The 24,437-nt window shown below is 40.5% G+C and overlaps 1 protein-coding gene across 27 annotated transcripts in view; it reads left to right on the plus strand.

Annotated features, from left to right (window-relative positions):
• Positions 1 to 24,106, plus strand: part of CREB5 (cAMP responsive element binding protein 5) — a 397,793-nt gene extending 373,687 nt beyond the window's left edge. For 10 of the 27 annotated variants that reach the window (XM_070264732.1, XM_070264748.1, XM_070264726.1 and 7 more), the window contains 4 exons: positions 6,743 to 7,066; positions 11,140 to 11,367; positions 19,237 to 19,345; positions 20,216 to 21,103. In XM_070264732.1, the coding sequence (XP_070120833.1) occupies positions 6,743 to 7,066; positions 11,140 to 11,367; positions 19,237 to 19,345; positions 20,216 to 20,379 (825 nt within the window). In that variant the 3' untranslated portion in view covers positions 20,380 to 21,103. Of the gene's footprint in view, positions 1 to 6,742; positions 7,067 to 11,136; positions 11,368 to 19,236; positions 19,346 to 19,883; positions 20,024 to 20,215 lie in introns of those variants that run through there. The other 17 variants (XM_005609273.4, XM_070264731.1, XM_070264728.1 and 14 more) reach the window with 5 other exon arrangements.
• The last annotated feature ends 331 nt before the right edge of the window (positions 24,107 to 24,437 follow it).

A 24,437-nucleotide genomic window follows, 5' to 3' on the forward strand; every position in this document is an offset into this window, starting at 1 on the left:
CAAAGAGATGCAGGGAAGGGGTATCTGAAATAAAATAATCCTATAAATGTGCATTCATTAATTTCTTCTTTTACCAAGAATAAATGGAAGGCTTACTCTTGCAGAACTGTAACTAATATATGATTTAGGTGTTAATATGATAAAACCTGGCAGGGAAATCACTAAGATTTGTCTCTGGGGTTTGTTTGGCTTTTTAACCACCAAAATTTAATGTATCAGCTAGCACTGGAGCCTGCTTTCTCTCGCTTTAGAAGTTATACTCACAAGTGGACAACGGAAGAGTGAAATCAAACACCACATTCTTTTCCTTGCCTGTATTAGAACTGCCGAAGTTCCACTTTTCTGAGGTACAATGCTTATTTATGAGATTTCCTTGCCTCATTTTCCAGTGGACTAGAGTATTAATTTATAATACAATTCCTTTGTGTTTTTTACTAACTACATCATTCCTAATATGTTCAGAGTTAACACTTTTTAATGACAAAGAGTATGAATATTTTTTCTTCTAGACCTCATTGTGTCCTCCCCTTCCCAGGTAATCTCTGCTTCCGACCTAGCAGCCCTATGTGAAATTTTATTACCAAACCAAAATCTAAAGCAGAAGAATACTTAAATTGCAAAACTATCGGATCTGAGTTACAGTATAAAAGTTTTGAAGGAAGCATATTTTATTCCAAGTGATTAAGCCAGGTACAATTTTAGTAATGTTAACAATAATCCTGAAAGAAATGTGGATTTTAGGATGCACTATGCTATCAGGGTTATATGATTGTTCTCAATGGACATCCTGAAGCCCAGATGTGAATCTGGGCATTAAAACTATTTCTTTCCTTGGCAAAATGAAGCTCGAAGTTTATGTAACTGTCCCATGGCACCATGAGACAGGTCTCTTTTTGTTACCCCATCTCTCCTGAAATTTGGGGAGCATTTTGGGATCCAAACTGGCCACGTATAGTCGTAAAATTCAGTGGATAAATATCAGTTATTTTTTATTAATTCAGAGACAATTTCAGAAATCCGTGATACCTAGAGCAAGTCAATAATCATTGCTAATTCAAGCACACCTCCACTGAAGACCTTTGGTCTCACACTGTTGACCTTTTGGACCATTCAGAAGCCTGTGTTGGCCACCTCAGCTGATCAACTATGTTTGGGGAGGAGAAAGAAAGAAGAAATTACATTTTACGTCAATATCTTGGGGGAGGCCACTGATGGCAATTATTTTGTATTCAAAAGGAGATACAAATATGGATTTTGTCCTATTTTTATATAGACTGCCTCTTCCTTGTGGTCAACTCAGCAACCCTACATTTTGATACTATCACATTCTTTTCTGGAACACAACCCAACAGCTGTTTTTAATTAAAACCTTTCTAGAAAGAATACTCCAACCTTCCCACCCCCACCCAAGTGAATTTCAAATAGTGTTTAATTTCTCTTGGCTCTCAGTGTCTGTAAAGTATAAGCAATCAGCCACACTGAAGATGGAGAAGATATGTTTTTACAGTTCCACAAATGTTTCTAATTGGCAAGAGTGAGTTGTTAATGGGAGATAAATTGCCTGGGGTGGGTGTGAGTGGGTGTGTCGTGTGTGTGTATGTACGTGCACGCGCACACTCACGCAGGCCCGCGTGCGTGCACTCATGTGGCATAATGATGTGAGCATGTACCTGGACTTCACACAATGTGCTGTGATGCAAAACTGAGTCAAGCTGAAGATGAAAGAGGGGCTGCGGCTGGGCCATCATGGTATGGGATGAGGTCGATAGCTGGTTGCTTACCAGGCCTCAGATCCTGGGCAGCAGGCCCACCGTCCCATCAGGAACAGTGAACAAGAAGCTTGTAAAATACACAGACCAAATGAAAATGACCCCTATTGACTGAAACCAGCTGTGTCAGGCTTCTCCCTGTCTCTCTTGATCTGCTCTCTCAAATAAATGGATGTGGTCGAGGATGATAGAAAGTAAACAGAATCATTTTTTCTTTCCAGCAGTCGCACCTCAGTAATAGCCCTCGTTTCCATAGCTGAAAAATATATGTTTATTTGCTCATTAATTTCCCTCGCTCTCCCGTGCCTTTTCTTGGCATTGGGTAGAATGTTATTTAAAACAAGACACAATTCAGCTTCAAAAAGAAAAATCATTCTGCAAATACAGCTTGGATTCATTTACTGGTCATTTATCATCCCTAAGAGAGTGGGGTACAAATATCTATATTTGGTATATTTTAATGATTTACAGTGCAATGACTCTTGTTGGCACCAGGATACAGAGAAGCAGCAGGCTCTTTAGGACTTTGAGAGGTGCCCCAAACTGTTTAGAAATGACGTGGAGAATATTAAATGTGGCATATGCAGAGCAGCTCGGTAATCATTCATCTTCAGCGCTTTCCTTCAAAGATGACATAGGCTGGTGCTTGGAGGGTGGACTCAACCCCAAGGCCTGAGATTCTCTAAGGGGTGCTTGAAAGTCTTCATTTCCACACTTAAGAGTATGTTTTTTCTCTCCAGTGCTTTGCAAAAGCTTTAGTTTCATGTGTCTCCCATTTCCTTTGAGTCGTGGGCAAATAATGAGGTGCCTAACTCAGTGCCCAATAAATATTTGTTGAGTGAATAAATAGTTAAATGGAATGTTATAAGCCTTCCTAGTCTTATTGTCTTGGTGTGAGCCATGCAAGAATAGACTTGAAGCAATCAAGTAATTTCCCTTAACAGTACAAGCTAATTATTTGAGAGATGACGATCTGGTGCATCGTATTTATTTGTCAGGCTCCATTTGCTCCTAATTAAAGGTGGAAAAGTTGTTTGTAGCACTGAACCGATAACAGAGTGACCCACTCCTAAATAGCTTTTCAATTGTTCATGCCACACTTTCGGGGAAAATACATCAAGATGAAGTTAATGCACATTCCTTTTGTTCATTTATGTTTTCTTCTTCCTGTTATCATTTTTTAGAGGGCAGGCAGGGTGTGGAGCGGGCAGCTCTTTTGACAGGACTTTTACAGCCCAGCTGCCTGCATGACTTCTATAGTCGATTCTGCCGACTTGGTTGACTGACATCCTCGCTTAGAAATACCACCTGCAGGGATCCAAGGTGACAATGCAGCATCCTCATCATAAGCCTTGGAAAGTTTCTTTCTTTCATCCATTCACTCGTGCATTCCAAAAATATGAAGTCCGTGCCTAATATGCACCAGGCTCTGTGCTAAAGCTGTGAATGTAACACTGAGCAAAATCCAACGTGGTCCCTGCTGTCATGAAGCTTACAATCTGGGATGGTTGATGGCTATTAATTGAATAATCATACTAAAAATCATAGCTACAAAGTGAATTTTAAAAAGAGGAAACATGGTTCTACTGGGACCATGTAACAGGAGCAATTGATTTAGACCAGGAGACCAGGGAGAATTTTACTAAAGAGGAGCCTAGAGCTGAGAGCTATAAAATGTCCGAAGGAAGGGAAAAGCATTCTAGGCAAGAAGACTATCGAATGCAAAAGCCTGTGTGGCCTGTGGGAAGAGCAAGGGCTGCTGGGAAGGCAGGGCCACACCCCATTGTGCCTATGCATAGGCTGTATTAAAGGCTTTGACCTTCATCCTCTGAATATTAGAAAGACAGAAGGGCCATATACCCAAGGGTTAGGAAGTGGGGGCAGGGAAAAGAGATACGTGGACCTTATCAGAACTGGGGGGAATATAAATATCCATTCTTCACAAATATAACAAGGGAGGTGATCATGCCAAGCCCTGGATGATCCTTTGTTGAGTTGAGCTTCCTGGAAATTCTTACCATTTGCCCTTCCCTCTGCTGAGTGTCAGAAAGAGTATCTCTGGATCTCCAGTTGGGTGCTGAGTAACTGTGGGCTGGACTGTGCAAAAATGGCATCTCGTCTTGTCATTTTTTCTAGGCCCTTCTCTCCTTTCTGCCTTTCCATTTGATGATGGGGAGGTGGCATAACAGTTTATTCCAGTTTTCAGCACAGTGTGCCTGGCATGCCTTCTGGCACCTTCTCTCTGGTTTAGGAACAGACTCTGGAGGCAGCACACCTCCACCCCTCTCCTGTGGCATGAGCTTGAGCACATGACTGAGCCTCTCTTTTTGCCTTGCAGGGTGTTCTGAGGATGGGGTGAGTTAATACTTGGAAAACATAGAAAGAGGAGTGGCACGTAGTGAATGCTCAGTTAAGGCCAGCCATTAAGTATTTTACGATTTTTGCCATTCGCTATTTTTACCGATATAGAAACGTGTTGAAGATACATAGTTAAAGTGAGAAAAAGCAAGAATACAAAACTATATATCGTAAAAGGGCTTGCACAAGTGTATTCTTATAAATGCTAAGGGCATGTCTGAGGATTCATGATGGTTACGGCTGTGCTTAGAAGGGAAAAGGTGGGCAGGTGGCTTTTACTTTTTTGCCTCATATTCTTGTAGTTGATTTTTTTTTTTTTACCATGCAGTTGTATATTTTTAAAATAATGAAATTACAAAGAATAGTTTAGAAAGTCCATCAATACTATCCAATATGTCAATTTAAAAAAACAAAAATAACGATTTCAATATAATCTTTTTTCATAATTTTTTTCACCCTTAAGTTTGGAGAAATCACTTAGAAATTTTTGTTGGGGTAAAGACACGTGTATCTAAAGTCCAAGAATTCATTCGATTTTCACGTCTTTTGCTTATGTTGTATTCAAATGAGAGCTTTTTAAATCATATGCTAGTATGATCCCACTGCTATAAAATTTTTCTACTTGTTCCTCCATCTCTACAAATGCATATAGAGAATTGTCTGGAATGCTGTTCCCTCACCAAATGTAAACAATGCATTTGGTTCATTTGTTGCTGACTTCATTGTACTTTTAAGCATTGCTTAAATTTTTATAATGAGCATTTTTATAAAAACAATGAAATCATTTCTAAAAATTGGAGATGCAGAGTATTAGTTTACTCTTCTGTTTAGTCATAAACACAATACACAGCATCTAATCTCTTCCATGAATTCAGGAAGCTTAACTTCTTAAGGGTTATCGTGATGAAAGTCAGTAGCTGTTGTGCAGACGTTGCTCGTGAAATAGGAGGCAGGTGGGCTCAGTGGTTACTGAATCAAGTTGTAGGAAATGTTTTCAATGATTATCTAATATTAACATACAGTCTGCCAACCCCTGCCCCCCTTTTTTTTTTCACAAGTGGAGGCTCTTTATGTTTAACTATAAATTTTGATGAATTGAACTGGTATTTATCAGTTGTTCACTCTAACCAGTTGAGAATCATTAATATTGTGTAGGGCTGGAACACGGTCGCTTTGATCATCGTTTAAATACAACTCTTCGTTTTCTCAGTGATTGCACAGCACTATCATCTATCAGATAAGGACACAAATCAGGAGAGAACTTCGAGTCTCCTAGTAAATACTTCATGAAGCCAATGAGAGCTTGCCAACCAGACTCTCATCTCTACAGAAGATACATTTCCAAGGAGTAACTGTATTATACAGTACTTAGCACATTGTGCCCCTCAGGATATGATGATAATTGTCTGTACGAGAAAAAACAATATTGGAGAAACTGGGACTAAGCTGATTACCAACTGACTCTTTAAATCACGGCCAGCAAATGATGGCCCATGAGCCCAATCTGGCCCACCGCCTAATTTTGCACAGTCCACGAGCTAGAATGGTTTTTACATTTTTAAATGATTGGAAAAAAAAATCAAAAGTAGAATGGCAATTCATGTCATGTGAAAATTCTATGAAATTCAAATTTCCTGTCCCTAAATAAAGTTATATGGGAACACAGCATGCTCGTTTGTTTACATACTCTCTACAGCTGCTTTTGCACTAAAAGGGCAGAGTTGAGTAGTTATGACAGAGACCGTAAGGCGTGCAATGATGAAAATACTTACCATCTGACCCTTTATAGAAAATGTATGTTGACTCTTGCGTTAGATTCAGGTGGAAGTTATTTGTGTACATGTCTGTTTGCTTGTTAATGGATAACGCTCTTGTGTTAGAAATATACGTGGCCTGTTGATGTGGCGGTCAGAGAAGCTGTAGAGGTGAAATCCTCCATGTTCTTCTACCTTCCTCACTTCCTTCCCAAAGTCAGAACAAAGTTACTGTGTAAGAAAAATTAGATTATCAGGAAGGACTACGAGAAACATCATGGTAACAAATGGAAGAGACCTACATATTGTCTCCAAAAGTTATGGATTTCTAATCTAATTTGGAGCTTTAAAATAACATTAGTACTGTTCCTGTATTCTAAAATTTGAAGTTATTTCCTCTTTGTGTCCGAGAAATCTTTTGAAAGCCAAAAATCTTTTATTCCTGTGAGCTTCACAAAACACAGTGCGCTCTCAAATGGGCCCTTCGTGCAGTGGCATTATCATGTTGAATGGTTCTGTTTGGTTTACACTAGCATTCAGCTGTCAATGGGATATGATAAATAATTGGAGAGTAAGAAATACTTTTAGCAGAACGTCTAAATCTTGATAGGGTGTCCTGCTTATTTGCTGTAACAGTTGAATTAATTAACATTTATGGCTGACCTTGACCCTCCTACCTACTATAATATATATGAAAATTTGAAATTAATATAAAAGCCATATGGCTACCAGTAAAAAAAAAATGTTAACTATAGTACCATAAAATATTATAGAATTGAAAACATGAGTCATTTTGATTCAAAATCCCCCTTGTGTACATGACTGACCTCAGTTGTCCCCTCTTGTTTTGTTCTGTTTCAGAGGTTGAAGGCCGCATTGACTCACCACCCTGCTGCCATGTCAAACGGGAATATGAACACCATGGGACACATGATGGAAATGATGGGCTCCCGGCAGGACCAGACGCCACACCATCACATGCACTCACACCCACATCAGCACCAGACGCTGCCATCCCATCACCCCTACCCACACCAGCACCAGCACCCAGCACATCATCCTCATCCTCAACCCCATCACCAGCAGAACCACCCACATCATCACTCCCACTCCCACCTTCACGCACACCCAGCACACCACCAGACCTCGCCACACCCTCCCCTGCACTCCGGCAACCAAGCACAGGTAGACCCTTTTCGTGATCGCTTTTCTCCTTTTGGTAAATAGTGCAAGCTCTAATGTGGGGATCATTGGCAGCAACCTTGTTTGACAAGCCCAGGTGTTCTCTCTGACACTCTGGTGAGCTCTGTTAATTTCCTAGGAGGTAATGGTGACCCATAAGACCTACCAGATCATAATTTCTATAAATAATATGGTAAATTTCGGGTCTAGTCTCTAGGTGGCAAATGTAAACTTCAAGTTCTCCACAATCTATTTTTTCAGTGTGTTACAAAGGTAACTCTAAAAAAGTAACACCAATGAGAGGATTAGGAAGAATTTAAGTGTGTGAAGAAAGATGTGAATAAAGAATAAGAAAAATAATTTAATTCTAACTGTGGTTCTGGCCGCAGTGCTTTATAACATGATAGAGACTCAATTTTGTCACTTGTGAAATGGAAGTTAAATACAATGGGCAATCTTCTGAGTAACAGTAAATGTTAAAAATCTAAAGAGTAACAATTCCAGGCAGACAAAGAGGCTTGGTAATGGATGTTAGGGCATAAGGTGCTGTGTTAACGGTGAAGAGAGGTGACTCATTGCACCCAATGCGAAATGCGTTGGAGGGAGCAGACAGAGAGCCAAGCTCCGTAGATGATCAGGTCAAGAGAAAGGCCAAATCTCAGGGGTGGAGAGTCACCAGGAGTGGCTAGAAAGAAAGCCAGCATTTAGACTCAACTGAAAGAGGGTTGGGGGACTGGGCAGACATTATGTCACCCAGCCCAAGAAGAGAGGCGGGTCCGTGTACCCAAGTGAGTTTTAGTAAGTGGATGAAGGGTATGTCTAGGAGCATGGCTAGCTCTAGAAACTTTGGATCTTCAAGCAGGATGACATTTGTCAGTCCCCTCCACCCAGTCCACGCTGCCAGGTTCCTAGCAGCTAGGTCAGAAGGGTGTTGGAAGCTTGGGATCACCAAGTAAGACTTATTCACCATCTCCAACATCATCTGCTTCTGGCTTCACACCAGGCAGCTTTTTGAGCTCTTGAACCCCCTCCTCTAATGCACACCAAACCTGGACAGCCAGCCACAAAATAGGTCATCCACAAGCAACTCTCTAATCTATTCAGTAGATAAGCTTATTCATTAGGTCAGCTTATTTCTGCAAAGGTTCTTAGAGGAATTTACCTAGCAAATAAGAGTGCAGGCTTTGGAGTGAGAAAACTTTTCATTTTCCCGCCATACTTGCTGTGTGGCTGTGGTCAGTCAATTAAACTCCCTAAGCCTCAGTTTTCCCATCTGCAAAATGGGTAATGATAGACTAAACTCATAGACTCTTACGAGTATTAAATGAGAGAATGTCTGTAAAGCCCTTAGCACAGTTTTCAGTGCATTAGTCATGGTTAGTTCCAAACCAATGTAATGTGATAGAAGTTTAGCAAGTAGTTTAGCTGCAAAATGCTATGTAAAGCGCCTTTTTAGCTGAATGCCATAGCAGGACATGTATTTAGAAGAGAGGAAGAAAACTTCAAGGTCAAAGATAGGCAAATAGATGCACATGTGTACAGACTTATTTTTTAAGGAAAAGCATAGCATCAAATTTTGGTTGCCTTTGTGGACAAGTTATTTGACAGACAAGTTTAACAGTTCGTTGAATATAAAAGCCATTCATTAGCTAATTACCAATTAGACAATTGCCCTCCATTTCAAGTCAGTAAGTGGCCAATTGTATATGCAATTAGTTAATTGCTATTATAATTAGCTGGGCAAACAATTTCTTTTTTTAATCCTACACTAAAAAGAAAGAGTCCAGATTGGTCATGTTAAAATTTGAACAAGATCATTTAGACAGTATTCAAACTGCCACTATTAAATTGTATTAACTTGGTTGATTACTGAGATCTTGTCATGTTGCTTAAGTATATGATTATCAGAACAGTAGGAATAGAAATTTATTAAAGTCCTTCCAACTCTGAGATCCTAAGATGACTTGGAATAAATTCTGTCTTTTTGAAATCACAAGTCATTATTCATGATCAAAATTTTCAGAGTGCTTATGCCAACAGAATTCCATTTTTAGATAAAAGGATAAGTAACAATATTTAGTAGGGACACAAATTCTGGTCTTAGAGTTGTATTTGCAATCTCTCCTGACTTTTATGATTCTCTCGCATATAAGGATGTGATTTCAGAGCCATTTCAGTGTCATTCCTCGGCCACCAGGAATTTCTCTTAACCAAACCACACCTTGACCTCTGAACCTGGACTGAGTCTGAAACCACCACAGAACTTACCCCTTTGGTTAAGGCACCGGAATACTGTCAGTGGGTAACGGTTGGTTGAAGTTAGGATGGGAGAATACAGTATTAAAAGAGGTCCCTGGAATGGAGATTAAAACTCAGTTTTGCCTACTTGAGAGTCTTGTCTATAGCTGGCAATTAGAGATCACTAATTCACAAAAAGAAATGCTAACGGAAAAAATAGGCAAGTTAGCACGGTCCGTCCTAATGCTCAGCTTTGAAGTAGTCAGCCCAGAAGTTGGCATTGAAAGGACAAGTGCTAAACCTTTGCCAGTAACAAAGATTATACCTGCAGCCACAACTCTGGTAAGCAGGCCCTCAGTCAATTTCTTTCGTTATTCCTCTATGATAGGGAGGAGAGGAATCGCCAATAAGCAGTTTTAGAAAGTGTCTTTTCTCTAAATAAAATTACTGAGATGCAGTCCACCTCAATCCTGAGCCTGATTCTTTTACACTTGGTCATATAAGGTTTGATAGAGTCCAGGATTAAAATGCATCACCGTCAGTCAGCTGATGTCAACCGGTAGCCATGATTCGTGAGATTACAGTCATTCTGATTGGTTTCAATCATAGGGTTGCAGTGCGGTAGGAAAGGTGCTGAGCTTCATTTTAAAAACTTTTTGCCTGTTATTTCTATGGGTTAAATGTCTCTTGTAAAACAACTTTATAGTATTACAGCCATAAGCCTGAGTGACTGAGAAATGAGAGGTGGGGGGAAAAAAGCATCCTTTATTGAGAATTGAGAATGAAGGAAGGGAAGGAGTGAAGAGCATTGGGAAAAGCATTAAGTGTCCAGACGCATAAAGTGAACGTTTGTAGAAATTTCACTAGGTACTGTGTGTCTGCCTCATGAAGGGAAATAAAACTGTATGTGTGGGAGTCTCCCAAACCTCAGATGTTGCTGAGCCTCATGCAGACCTTACAAGGAATCTAAAAGCAAAGAAACATTTTTAATAAAGTGCTTTGCCACTCCTAGGATTTCCTTATAATGTAAGTATACAGTGATGCACAACCACCCTGCCCTGTCGCACAGCCATGGTGTGTAACAAGGCTCAGCGCTGCCTCAGACGTTGATTGCATCCTTTCAAAGGCACTGCTTCCCGGTCACCTGGAGAGGCCTCCTATAACTCCCTCCACCTTCGTCAAAGCTCGGAGGAGCAGGCAGACCCATCTGGAGTTTGCAGGTCCAGCTAGTCCTTTTCATTAAGCACTGTGAAATAGTGAAAATAGGAGTTCAACTGTTTTCCTGGCTTCACGGGGTTCTTTTGATAGAAGTCACAGTGGCGATGATGTCTCAGAAGTGTATTCTGGAAACACGGTTTTAACACCATCCAAATGAAAGGTGCTCACAGCCTGCCCAGAAGGAGATTCCTGCAGATGACAGGAGACTCATCAATATTGTGACAATAACCCTGACCTCTCTGTTTTCACCTGTAGCCATACATTAACACTTTAAAATTTTAAAGTACACCTTAAGTAAAATATTTTTAATATCTGAAGGAGGAAAGCTGTCTCCTCTGCCCTGATTCGGTCAAATGCCTGTCAGGGAAAAATCTACTTGACTCCATTTTCACGAGTCATTCTTATATCTTGCCAAAGTATCATAGACAATAGCTCGGCGATGCTTTTTCTTTTCATGAGTGTGATTTCATTGTTTACTTCGTTCTTAGGAAACAAGTATGATATGCTTTCTAAAGCAAGTGATTCTGTGCTTTGTATTACAACCCCGGCTTGGGTTTCTTCCCTGACCAACGTCTTCCTTTCTTATCCCCATCACCCCACCCGCGCCCCGTTCCCAGCAGGTTTCACCAGCCACACAACAGATGCAGCCAACCCAGACAATACAGCCGCCCCAGCCCACAGGGGGGCGCCGGCGAAGGGTGGTGGATGAGGATCCTGACGAGAGGCGGCGGAAATTTCTGGAACGGAACCGGGCAGCCGCCACCCGTTGCAGACAGAAGAGGAAGGTCTGGGTGATGTCACTGGAAAAGAAAGCAGAAGAACTCACCCAGACAAACATGCAGCTTCAGGTGCAGGCCACTGTCTCTTTCCTCAGGACTCAAAGGCGCTGTGTACAGTTGGCATTTCCTGTCCCAGCAGGCGCTTGTTGACCTAAGCAGTAACATCACACGTTAGCCCACAGAGAACTGTAGGCTTCCTCCTCCAGCTTTATTAACTCTGGGACGCTCTACAAAACAAAATAACCCTCCAGTTTTAAGTCAATCTGCCTGTAAAGCTCTGAGGAGGGAGAACCCGCCCGACTAAGTTTTAGGGCTGGGAACACAGGCTTTGGTCAGACAGAGGTTCGAACTCTTGTTCAGCAGTGACTTGTGTTTAACCTCTCTGGCTCTCAGTTTTCTCATCTATAAAATGGGAATAATAAGCTCATAGAGTTGTTGAAAGGAATAAATGAACTGTGTCTACAAAGCAACTTTTCCAGTGCCTGACACATAATAAATCTGCAACTGAAAGGCAGCTCTTTATAGTCAGTGAGGGAGGAGTTGGCTTCAATTTGCACGAGGTTATCTATATTTTGTTTAAGGCAGGAAAGGAAGGCTTGTAGTTATTATTTTGCTGTGTAAGAAAAGGCATGTCTCCAGCTCATCCTCAAACTCAACAAGATTTGAATTTTGCCTGATTTTTGCTTTTTATGGGTAGCTCAGTTAAGGACATTTTTATAACAAGGCCACTTCTGGGAGTGTTTGAAAGAAGGAGAGGAAACTCCAGTCCCCAGGGCTTCTCCAGCAGACTTCATGCCATGCAAATGATGCAGTTCAGGGCATCATACTGTGTTCTAAAACAAAAGGGAGAGCGCTGTTCCTTAGCAGGAAAAAAAAAAAAAACAACTAAATGGGTATGTGATGAACAGTCTAGAGATAGGAGTAAGATGGATTATAGCCCGGTGCTTCCAGGAGCAGAGAGAATGGCTAAAGAGTGGAGGGAAGCAGGGAAAGATCGCCACAGATAGACAGACTCTGCACCTCAGGAGTTCTGAGGTCTCCTTCACCTTCCCCCACCTGGTTCTCTGTGCATCCTCAAAGAGGAGCAGTCAGGGTACCAAACCCCCAAAGTCCTTGCATATTTAATTCCATTAAATGGAAATGGCCTTGGGGCATCCAGCGTACAAATTGAAAATATACAAAGAAAGTTTGGGATATACAGGGACTGAATGTCATAATTTATGGATGTTCACTTTTTCCCCTAAATTTATTGTTCTTTTGGTGATAGACATTAGAAAGAAACTGGGAAAACATGTATAGCAGATATGGGGGAGTAAGATGATAATTCCTCCCACTAGCTTGTATGCTACAGGAGGTGGGGGCTGTTTCTTACTACCCCCTCCCCCCTCTACCCATCCCCTGTTTCTAGTATAGTTTCCAGTGCATGGTGAGTTCTCGAGTGTATACACTCAATATCTGTTTGTTGAATAAATGAGTGAGTTCCCCATCTCTGGTATGTCCAAGCACTGGCTGCCTGACCACTTGGCAAGGATGTGATTGAAGGGAGTCAAGCCACAGTGGGATGGCTGGACACAAATACTTCAAAAGTCACTCCAACTTGAAAGTCTGTAACTCTAGAATCTGGCAGACGCAGTAGTATGTGAGAAGCTTTTAGGTAGAACATGGATAAACGCTTTCAATATTAATAGTAACCATGTTTTTATTTTTATGTGTATTGAAGAATGTAATTAAAACATCAAACCTTCACTTTCACAAATACTATTGGTAAGGATGAGACTAAATCATTAAAAAATGAGTTAATTTGTACAAACAGGTTAAGTAAATAAAAGTTCTAGTGTATGTGAACCTAGCAAATATTATAGTAGTGGTTCTGTGTTGACTGAAGTGTGGGAATGCCTAGAATTTGCAGCCAGTCCTGAGGTCTGCATGAGGACCATGAAAATGTACAGGTTTTCTCAATCTTGGCACTATTGACTTTCAGGTACAATAATTCTTTGTTGTATCGTGCTCGTTGTAGATATTTAGCAGTATCCTTGACTTCTACCCACTAGATATCAGTAGCATCCTCTAACTCACCACCAAGTTGTGACAATCAAAAAGTCTCCAGACATTGCCAAATGTCCCCTGTGGGGGAAAAATCACCCTTGGTTAGGTGACGAAGCCATGAAGGAGCCAGGAGCCAGCTGGCACGTATCAGACACTTACAGATGTTTAAATCAGTTTTAACCCAAACGAGTCCTTGCAGAATTACTCCAGCATATTGACTACGGTCCTAGCACATGAAAACGTGGAAGGTTCATACCAGAGAGCCAGGAAATGTAAGGATGCTGGTTTACTTTGAGATCAGACATGTTCATTACTTGGTATATGCGTATATACTACTGCATTTACAAAATACATAAGGTAAGTTTCCCCTTTACGAGATCCTAAGCCGTTAATTTTCACGTTTCTTCAGCCACAGTGGCTCAGGAAAAGAGATACTAGCATTCTAGCCCCTGAAGATCAGGGGGAAAAAGTCCTGTTGAGACCATTCGACAGGCACTGATATTTTTGGTTCTTAAAGCAGTGCCCGAGAAAGGGACGGTCTCTGTAAAGACTAAATTGTTGGTGTTTTCCAGCCATGGCTTTGCTTCAGAGGGACAGAAACCACAAGGGTGCCATGTTTTCTGTGATGCTGAGTGCTCTGCGCCGTGCCTCGTGATGCTGGATAGGATACGCACATTCTGCTACCTTTGAATGACCCTTTCCCTCTCACTGGATCTTTGTCAAAAGAAAAAGGTGTCTCTCTTGAGGCTGGTCCAGTGAGCCAAATTTTAAGTAAACAGAAATGGAAGGTGCTAAGTAAACAAACTCCAGCCAAATGGAATATCCAAGGTCTGGATGGCCAGCTGCCACTTTTGAGTTGTTTTTCAGCATAGAAACTTCTAGTTAGGCTGCAGAGTTTCAGATTGGAAAAATCAGACCTAAGAAAACAAAATCAAACCCTCAGACTTCATTTCCTAGTCTCACAACAAATCTCTACCCAAGAGGTCAACAGAGGTATAGGAATTGGGGGAAATTTAGAAACCACTCGAGCTGACATTTTATACAGGGAGAAACTGAGGCTCAGAGGACACGAGGAGACTTCCTAGAAGGCACACAACCAGCAAATAGCAGGAGGAGGACCCAAGCAAGTCTTCTCTTGACCTAACCCACTGCTCTGTGATCCTGCCTTCTAGAAAGTTCTTAAACTAAAGGAATCCACATTCTTTTCTCTGACAGAGTGGCTAAGATCAGCTCTAAATTCATCAGCTGCTGAGGTGGTGCTCAGTGGATTGTTTGTGTTCAGTATATGATATGGAAATCATCTGGTCACCCATGGAAATAATTGCTTTTCGTTTTTAGTGCAAAGACACATGGCCTAAGTCGCTGCTGAAATTTTAGACACATGAGCCCAGGTTGGGACTTGGCAAGAGAATAGGCCAGATGGGAACTGTTGCTTTACAAATTGAAAGTCCTTTGTTTTAGAATGAACCAAACCTGGCCTCAGCTAAGCTACAAAAAAAAAAAAAAGCAGGGGAGAGGGGTTATATTGGAGAGCCCATTTTGATAATTATTTTTTTGGCACAGTCTACTGTTTGCATCAAAAAGCATTCTGGGTTTAGCATATTAACAATATGACATCCCCAAAGCCAAAAACTGCCAATGTAGCTATTAGGGACTTCTCAGAGTGCCTGTTAAAGTCTGTTATTATAGCATTGAATGTCTCTATAGGGGTGCTACTTCATCCCAAATCAACCTGTGGGTTTAAGAACAGATTAATCCAACTGCATCTACCCTCTTACAGCCCCTATTTAAATGGCTAACTGCTTCAGAACAGCAAACCCAAACTAGTTTAGAAAAATGAAAAAGTGAAGGGCCGATTTCAGGAGGAGAATCAATACTGATCATTAATCCTTTGCTTTTGCAGAGTATTTTTATATGAAGACCTAGAACTATTATTATAACCTACACGGGGGAGTGAAAAAATTGAGGCTTTGCCTGGATTCATAAAGCAGGGTGATTCAGAGTAAGAAAATGCTTCCAAAAGTCCTGATTTCTAATACCCTACCAGGACTGCAGGATACGGTTGATTTCTTTCAAGCGTTTTGAAACATTTGCTATCTGGTTGTTCTCTTCCAAAATGAATTGAAGGAGATTCTATTTATGTTGTCTTGAAAAGGATTTTTATTTAAAACAAACATAGTCTAGTATTTGTGCACTTCCTACATCCGTCAGTCTATCAATATGAATCTTTGAGATGACTATGCATTTGCACAGCACACGAGTCACTGCTTTCTCCAGGCCAGCGATCCTTGACCTTTCTTAACCCAAAGGCTCCCTCATGGAAGCTGATGGAGGGCTCTGTAGACTCTCTCAGCAATGTGGACACGTGGAAGCACACAAAATTTTGCGCTAAAATGAAACTATGAATGACGTTTTGGAATCTGCACTGACAAGATTTGAGAGCACAGCAGGTTCCAGAACTGGCTCTCTTAGGAAATAGAAGACTTGAAATATAAGCATATTTGAGAGTACCAAAAGTAGGTAATTAATGAATAAAAAATCAAAACCGAGTCCTTCATTAGATTATTAGGTAATGAGCTTTCTCAATAGAAGGCAACACAGAAACACTTGTAGAATAAAAAACGATCTTGCTGGAAGGAACTAGAGAACTAGTCCAGCCGTCTTGTTCTACACTAGGTTGGTGTGACAATTTGGGAAGCTAAACCCTATTATTCTCAACCCCTACTTGAGAGTTCCTTTTTCTGCTGGAAGCTGCCCCATGGATTTCTGTTGCTTCTGTGGCCATTAGACTTTTATTTAGTCCTTATCAGCATCATTAGTTATGTGTGTATGATCTAAATGAGAGGCTGATTGTTCTCCCCAGAGAATATTAATGAGCATTCATTTTCCAACCATAACACAGCTAAATAACATAATTACTAACACATTACATTAAGAAATATGTCCATATCCACATGTATCTTTAAATGATGTCAGTTTTCATGGTACTCTCCAGGTTCCTACATTTTTCCAGACCCTCACAATTCCCTGGACTTCAGTTTCTATATTTACAATGTATTGGTTTATTAATGAAGTGCTTTGCTATCCATAGACACAAATGCCACTAAAGTCGTCTATTTTGTATGGGGCTTTGGTTGTAGACTGGGACACAACATATCCTGTTCGTGGTGGTGATTGGTGCTGTTTATGTGGCCTCTCATGGAAGCAAAAGGTTGATTGTGAACTGGTTTGGGGTGTGCCAAGTGTTATAGGCAGTTAGCTCCTTGCAATTGTAGAAACCCAGTGAACGGAATTCAAAGTGTTTTCTTAAGGAAGGGGCAATGAACATTTTGTGCCTGGGAGATCGAACATTGCCGGGAAAAGTTGTGACTGCCCAGGACATGGTGGAGGAAGAAATGGAGACTAAAATCAACTTCTCCAAGACAGCCGCCAAGTAGGATTGTTTTTTCTTCCAGAATTATAAGAAAGGAAGAGATTCCTGTTTCACTTTAAATAATTTACTTACTTGTTGTTTCCTCGGTCACAGTAGAAAAGTGTGGCTGGATTCACTGAAACTTGGAGCTGGACTCTGTTTTCTAAGAACCATTGTCTGCATTATCTGCAGCTGAGTTTCTCGTTTGGGTGCAGGTGTCTAACAGTTGTGATTTCAAAAAAGTATTACTTCTAGAGTCCAAATGCAAATAATACGACATTTCATTTTGAGGCCAAAAACATATATAGTATTCACACTTAGTTTTCTTTTCCTCCTTTTTTGTTTTGTTTTTGTATGTTTTGTTTTTAACCAGGGGTTGCCTTCTACTTAACAGTCTGAAAATAACTTTCTTCTACACAAGCTATTTCAAGCAGAGGGAGAGCTGAGAAAAACAAGGAAGGCTGTCTGAATTAAATGGGCATAAAATCAGAGAGGAAAGAATTAGTGTTTAAGGCTAAAATAAATTGTCCTATAAATAAAGTTGTTCCCCTGACCCCAGAATTGACAAGGGTCACTTTTGGCTTTGACAGGGCCCCTTATCAATCACACTCGTTTGGAGGTGGGAGGTGCAATTTGCTTTCCTGAATGTTCTCAGATTTAAGAGCAATTTTCCTGTGCAATTAAGTGATTTATTCATCATTAATGCTAATTTCTCAGATAGGCATTTTTATTTGGTAAAGTTTGGAGGAGAAAGAGAAAAGCTTTTGTAGCCGAGATTTTTATTATTTTGTTACTTATGTTACTCAACATTTGATTGCTTATAATGTATTTTGCAAATGAATTTGGAAATGGGAGGTAGTCTTTAAAACAAGTTTCAAAAAAATTCTTTTAATTAACTTCTAGAATCCCAAAGTTACTTTTCTAGGTGATAAATACATGCCTGAAAAGCCAAGTTCATATTGAAAGTGTAGCTACGACTTAATGACAGCAATGTTAAAACGCCCTTTTCTGTGTGTTTTTTTAAGTTTCCTACATGCGGAGCATAATGCCTGGCAGCCACAAATGAACACTGGCCAGAGAGGGGGTATTTTTTATCACAACTGTAAAAAGGCTTATTTGAGATGATGCTATGTTTATAGTTTACTTTTATCAAGTGGGAAGCACCTTGGAACCAACCACCTACACTACGTTTGTATTTGCAGACAGTAGTGCCAAGTAAATCATTCCACAAAGCTGTAAACCTGTCTTTGTGAATTCCTACAAAACGTGGAGATTTGAGGCACTTATCTGAGTAAATAAGAAAAAAACACAATCCACAACACCCTGCTATTCAGGGGGAAGAAGTTTTTAGAATGAAATTAGCCAAACTAGTTAATGAACCGATCAAATTAATTCAATCATGGCCCAGAACTCATTGTCCTTTACCTCTGTGGTTTGACCTCATTCCACCAGGAGAGGACCAACATTTGCTCCATGGGCTTCCATGCCTTCTGCTAAGTGGGCGTCAGGCAGGGGGACATGCTCCGTTGAACTGGAGCCCATTTGGAAATTTCTAGTGGGAAATCTGATGGTAGATTAGTCAGTTTATTCTGAGGCATTTCAGTTTGAAGCCACTGATTCTGCCACACAATTCTTTCCAAGGCGTGCCTTGCATTCGCCTTCTCCTCATACTGAATGTCAACTTGAGCTTGTAGGACAGCATGAAGAGGATTATTATAATAGCTGAATTTATTGAACGCTTAGTATGTGCTGGGCATTGTTCTGAGTGTTTTACATCTATTACCTCATTTAATCCTCACAACAACTCAAAGAACTTTGTACTGTTTTTTGTTTTTTGGTTTCTTTTGAAGAAGATTAGCCCTGAGCTAACATCTGCCACCAATCCTTCTCTTTTTGCTGAGGAAGACTGGCCCTGAGCTAACATCCGTGCCCATCTTCTGCTACTTTATATGGGGGATGCCTGCCACAGCATGGCTTGACAAGTGGTGCATAGGTCTACACCTGGGATCCGAACTAGCGAACCCCAGGCCACCGAAGCAGAATGTGCGAACTTAACTCCTGCACCACCAGGCAGGCCCCCGAACTTTGTGCTGTTTTTAATAGCCCTTTTATAAACAAGGTTGCTGGAGCTCGGCTAGGTTATGTTACCTGCCTAGAGTCAGCCAGTAAGTGTAGAGTGGAGATTCCCCCACAGGTAACCTGACTCCAGAGTACACCACCTAGAGGGTGTGCTCTGGACTTTTAATAGGATTCAGCTCTTGAGTTAATACCTAGTCTCTTCAGAAAGCCCTTGGTAAATGTGAGGGCCAAATTGAAGGCAAGCTACAGATTTCCAGGTGAATCCCGTTAAACAATGTTCTTAATATAATTGGGACATAAGAGAAAAGAAAAGTTTGTCAATTTGATTGTTGAAAGTGCACAGGACCTTAGGTTTGTATTCTCTAGTTTTCTCAACATGGCTTTGATATGTCTCTTTCCAGAATGAAGTGTCCATGTTGAAAAACGAGGTGGCACAGCTGAAACAGTTGTTGTTAACGCATAAAGACTGCCCAATAACAGCCATGCAGAAAGAATCACAAGGATATCTAAGTAAGTCATTGACTTCTTTGCTTTTTTTAGTGTCCAATTTTTTGCCACTAATTTTGCATTGGATTTTATGGAAAGAGCAAAAGTAAAGTGTAGATTGCACACCCAGGCAGGTATCATGCTAGAATTCTCGAGTGGCTGCCAGACTATTGCACCAGGGGGAATCCTTCTTTGCTGACCCCTCCGTCACCATGCCCACCACATCCTGATAATTTCTGGCTAGACTTTCCCTGCAGCAAGTAGGAGAATGGCCTGCTGGAGCCCAGTTGTGGGCTAGCAGTCTTCCAGAGAAATCCAGGGGATGGGAAACAGGCATTGGGTGAATCTCATCCAGTGCCTCAGGATATGTTGCATGTTATTCACTGGCCTGAAAAGCTAGCGACCTTATCTCAGTTTACCAATACGTAAAATGGATCCCTTTTTCTAGACTCCAGTTTCTGTACCTGGAATGTCAATAGGTTAAATACTAGTCAAGTAGGGGATGGTGGGAGGAGCAAGGATTCATGGCTGAAGGTCAATTTATTTTCAAATAATTTTTTAGATTGAGCAACACAGATTCTCCCACCACATGTGAGTATTTTTCCACGTTTGATATATTTGAAAATACAAGATGGGGAAGTTCCTGTACCACGACTCAAACACATCAAGTCATTTTGCTGATCTAGATAGCATGGCTTTGCTTGTAGTTATAAACCGAGAAAGCATAAGCTTTGTGACTACAGTTTAAAATAAAGTTTTGAAAAGCACCTCCAGGAGAAAATGTGTGAAATTCTTCTGTTTCTACTAAACGTTTAGTAATATTTTTCGGAGGAGTCCACGAGTCCACCGCAGAAAGAGCTATATTGGCGTGTGTGTCTGTGTGTTTCTCCCCAGGTCCGGAGAGCAGTCCTCCCGCGAGCCCTGTGCCGGCTTGCTCTCAGCACCAAGTCATCCAACATAACACCGTCACCACCTCCTCGGCAGTCAGCGAGGTGGTAGGAAGCTCCACCCTCAGTCAGCTCACCACTCACAGAACAGACCTGAATCCCATCCTTTAAAATGCACGGGTCAGACCTTGCCTCCAAGAAGAGCTGTCGCATATCATGCGTTCTTTCTTTTAAGGGCATTTTTAGAATTAACTCAGACCTGGAAGACTCCTCAGCCCTTCAAAGACTGGCTTTCATTTTTATAGTTATTATGGAAATGTTGTCTTTTATACTTAGTTATATAAGAAAAAAGGGAGTTATTGCAATTAATATCTATCAGCTTGGGAAATGCTTTGGTGCTTTTCTCCAATTTTCTGGTACCAGTTACTTGTTTATAAACTGAACTCTTTCTGTATATAGTCATGGTTTCATTCTTATCAGTCCAACCCTTTGCCTGAAACATTGAATCTTGTTAAACCGCAGCTTTTAGCCAAAATGAGGCATAAGTTGAGTAAACAGATGCAAGTGGGTGGGAAGTCTGATGACGTCATGATGCATGTTGAGTTTGCGCTGTGATGTCGCCAGAATCCCAGATAAATACAGAGCCTTTTCCACAACTTTTTTCCTTACTATAAAAAATTATAAGATCCATTGACATCCAAATAAAACCACCAAGCATCTCACCACCTCTCCTCCTCCTCTTGGTCCACTTCCTTGATGCCCAATTTTCCTCTCCATTTCCACTTTTTCCTGGGCTCCCTATTTACTTCATTTTTACTTTCTTCTGTTTTATTCTTTTCCCCCTTTAGCATTGCATGTCAAGAAGAAAATAATCTTTAAAGAAAAAAAAAACAAACCTCAAAAATGTGGATCTAGCCATTGCTTCCCTTACCCGTGACCCACAGCTGGAGTTCATTCGACTCTCGCCTTTTACAAAAAAGTAACCAGGAGATGTTTAATGTGCCTGATTTAATGTTTTTAATAATCAGAGCAAATAAAAGGTGGCTTAGCCATCCGGGAAGCACTGGTGACTGCCAGCTCTGGAGACACTAGGGAGGAGAGCTTTGTAAGCCTCGATTGTGAAAGTCCAAATTCTGATGCGGGCTATAACATCACACCCTCGAATTACAACTGGTTTTATATGGCCTGTCTCTAATGTTGAAAATCCATGTACTATATAATAATTCAGAAGGGCTCTATTCACTACACAGATTACATTGTTCAATCATCAGCTGCTAATAGCCTAAGATTTATTGTTATTTTTTTTCTTAAGCCGATGGAACCAGCTTTGCTGTTCTGGTGGGTGAAAGTAGACGAACTACTGGATGAACAAAGAGAGAAGGAAAACCGAGTGTTTCCCTAGGGGTGCTTTCCGCCCTCCCACCACAGTGAAGGCGCTTCTTTGGCTGCTGAAAGAATCCCATGGATATGGCTACTCCACTCTTCCAAATAATTCTGATTTCTATTTTCAGCAACATTTGAAAAGCAGATAGTCCCCAACCACAGTTGTGCCTCCTTGAAACAAGCCAATCTACTGTGCTAAAGTTTTAATGTCGCATCTCACAAATAACAGGGGCTAATGTTTCCCTCTAGCAGTCTAGACAGGTGCTGGTGTTTCATCTCCATTTGAATGCTTGACCTCCTAACATGAGTGTGTGTGTGCGTGTGTGTTCATGGGATTTAAAAGAATCGTATTTTACAAAAGGTGTAGCTTTTATAAGAGTTCAGAAAAGGGAAGGACGTGTTTTTTTTCTCTCGCTATAGTGTAAGAATCTATTTTGGAGAAAAAAAGAAATATGAGGGTCGTGAAGCATGATTTTTATAACTAGTTTCAGTTTTAGCTAATAACTTACTTTTTAAATCAATATTTATCAACAATCTTTTCCTGTATGCAGTGCTTTCAAAAGAAAGTTTTAAGTATCCAGTGAAGCTCATAACTTAGATATATGGTCTAAAAGTCAAAACAAAAGCAAAAAGAAAAAAAAAGGAAAAGAGAAAAAATGCAAAAGGATTTTCTATTATATTTTAGACAAACATATCATTTTTAAGTATTTTAAATACTGAATTCATAGTTTGTTTTGTTTTGTTTTGAACCCCGGCAGTAAGAGTTGAACAGTTTAACCTAACTGGCTTCCTAAGAATGTTTAAGCTTTAGCTAAAAAAGAAGTTAACGTTCTTATCTCTATTTTGAAATCAAAAATAATTTCTTCAAAACTCCTTTCTAGGACCTTCCATGTGTCCCCTTGAAAAGGAAAAAGAGCTCATTGAAATGTTTGTTTGAGTTTTTAAAATTTTTGGTTTTTATTTAATTTTTTGCTTTAAGTAAACAAAAACTTTTCTTTCTTTACTGCATGCATAGCATTTAATGAAACAGGATTTTCTAAAAATCCTCTGGTAACATCAATGTCCAGGTAGTGGGCTCTCACTAAAATGATGGTTTACTTTACTTCTGTTCCACCTCTTGATTGAAATATTTTGTTGTTAAACCAAAAGACTCTGCAGTTAAGAACTTGCCTGGGTTTTCCTAATTCAGCAACTTGACAGTTTGACTGATGTGCATTATATATAGCTCAATTATGTCTGTTTTTTATGCTAAGTAGGCAAACCAACCACACACGTTAGCAAACGGGCCTCAACGTATAATTAGATTGCACTGTCTTCTTGTTATACTCAGGTCCTTAGGTATGTTCATTAGCAGCGCGGAAATACAGTCAATGAAAGATGCCAATAGTTGTCAGAGCTTCTTGAAATCCCGAGCTGAAAGGCTCACTGGTCAAATCCAACACTTGGCTTATCAATTTTAAGTATTTCACTTGAAGGCCCAGCCTTCACCAGACCATGGAATAATCAGTCTGCCAGAAAATCCCTCCTTCTTGCCCTACAATTTTTGCCAATCTGAGAAAACATCTTCTTTCTACCCCACTCTCCTCCGCCACTCAGTTACGGGGTCATCCATCCATGCTTTCACACATCAGTTGTAAAGACCTTCAGAGCAGCCATCCTGAGGAGGGCGGGCCCTGCAGCTCTGCCTCTCCTCATTCGTGTGTGGCTTTTTTTATCGGCTGGATCTGCCTCTGAAGTCACTGCCAGCCTCCCTGGAAACTTCTACAGTGCCTGCCCTGCCTTATGTGACAGGAGTGAACAACGTAGATAGTTTCACCTGATAGCATTTCTACCAGGTGACTCCTCACCTAAATTGAGGCATCCACATCTTAATTGTTTCTCCTTAAGAGTTTTCTCAGCATCTGCCGGGACAGGTATGGTGAAAATTCCAGCCGTGGATGAATGTACTCATTTTCAAGCCTGGCGTTAGGTCGGGTGTCTTCCCTTTACACTCCCACTCATCCCTCTCCTACCTCCACGTCAGTGTCTGCAAGTCACACTCCTAACACAGCCTGTGGGACACGAGCAGTGTGTGTGCTGTCACCGCACGCGTTATTATAATTAGGGTGACTTACTCGGAGCAGATGCTCTTGGAGCCTATCCGGCCAATGAAATCAAACACAGCGCGTGTTCTGAACAGAGGTGCGTCAGTGGTGAATGTTCAATTGGCTGTTGCCTGTTAGTTAAGTACTCGCTAGTGTGTTAGTTGAGTTTGTCATTAAAATCTTAAACCAGCTGCAGTAAAAGACCAGCCTTTGGCTGGGGGGTTTTAAGCATCAGTAACTGCTATAAAACTAGCCATCCAGTTAGGATAGAATGTGCTTCTTTCTGGTTAATAAAAACCGTCTAAGAAAAATATATATGTATGTATGTGTGTATACAGTGGAATTCAAGGACCAAAGCAAAATTTGAACAAGAATCTATTAATTTAGAATTTTATAAGATATTTATTAATAAATGTTATTTTTAAACATTCCATTTGAACAGTATTCTTCTGTAGGATCTACTTGTTTTTAAAGTATTAGTTCATAATAAACTACTCTAGTCATGTGTATCTTCATTTTTCAGGGTTTCAAAATGCTATTCTCCATCATTTGGTGGAAATGTTTGCTTAGATCTCTGTGCATAGAAATTTCAAGGATTTTTATTGCTCTGTGAGTTATTTTTTAATCTATGTTCTGAATAGTTTTTCTAAACATTTATTTCTTTTTTTCATTTTTTAAAGTAAGCTCTTTTCTTCAGGAAGCAGAGTTCAGCTAAAGGGAATCAGTAACTATAACTGGAACAGCTTTCTTGTAAAAGTGTAA

This window comes from Equus caballus, chromosome 4 (assembly GCF_041296265.1).
Source record: "Equus caballus isolate H_3958 breed thoroughbred chromosome 4, TB-T2T, whole genome shotgun sequence".
Classification (NCBI taxonomy): Eukaryota; Metazoa; Chordata; class Mammalia; order Perissodactyla; family Equidae; genus Equus; species Equus caballus.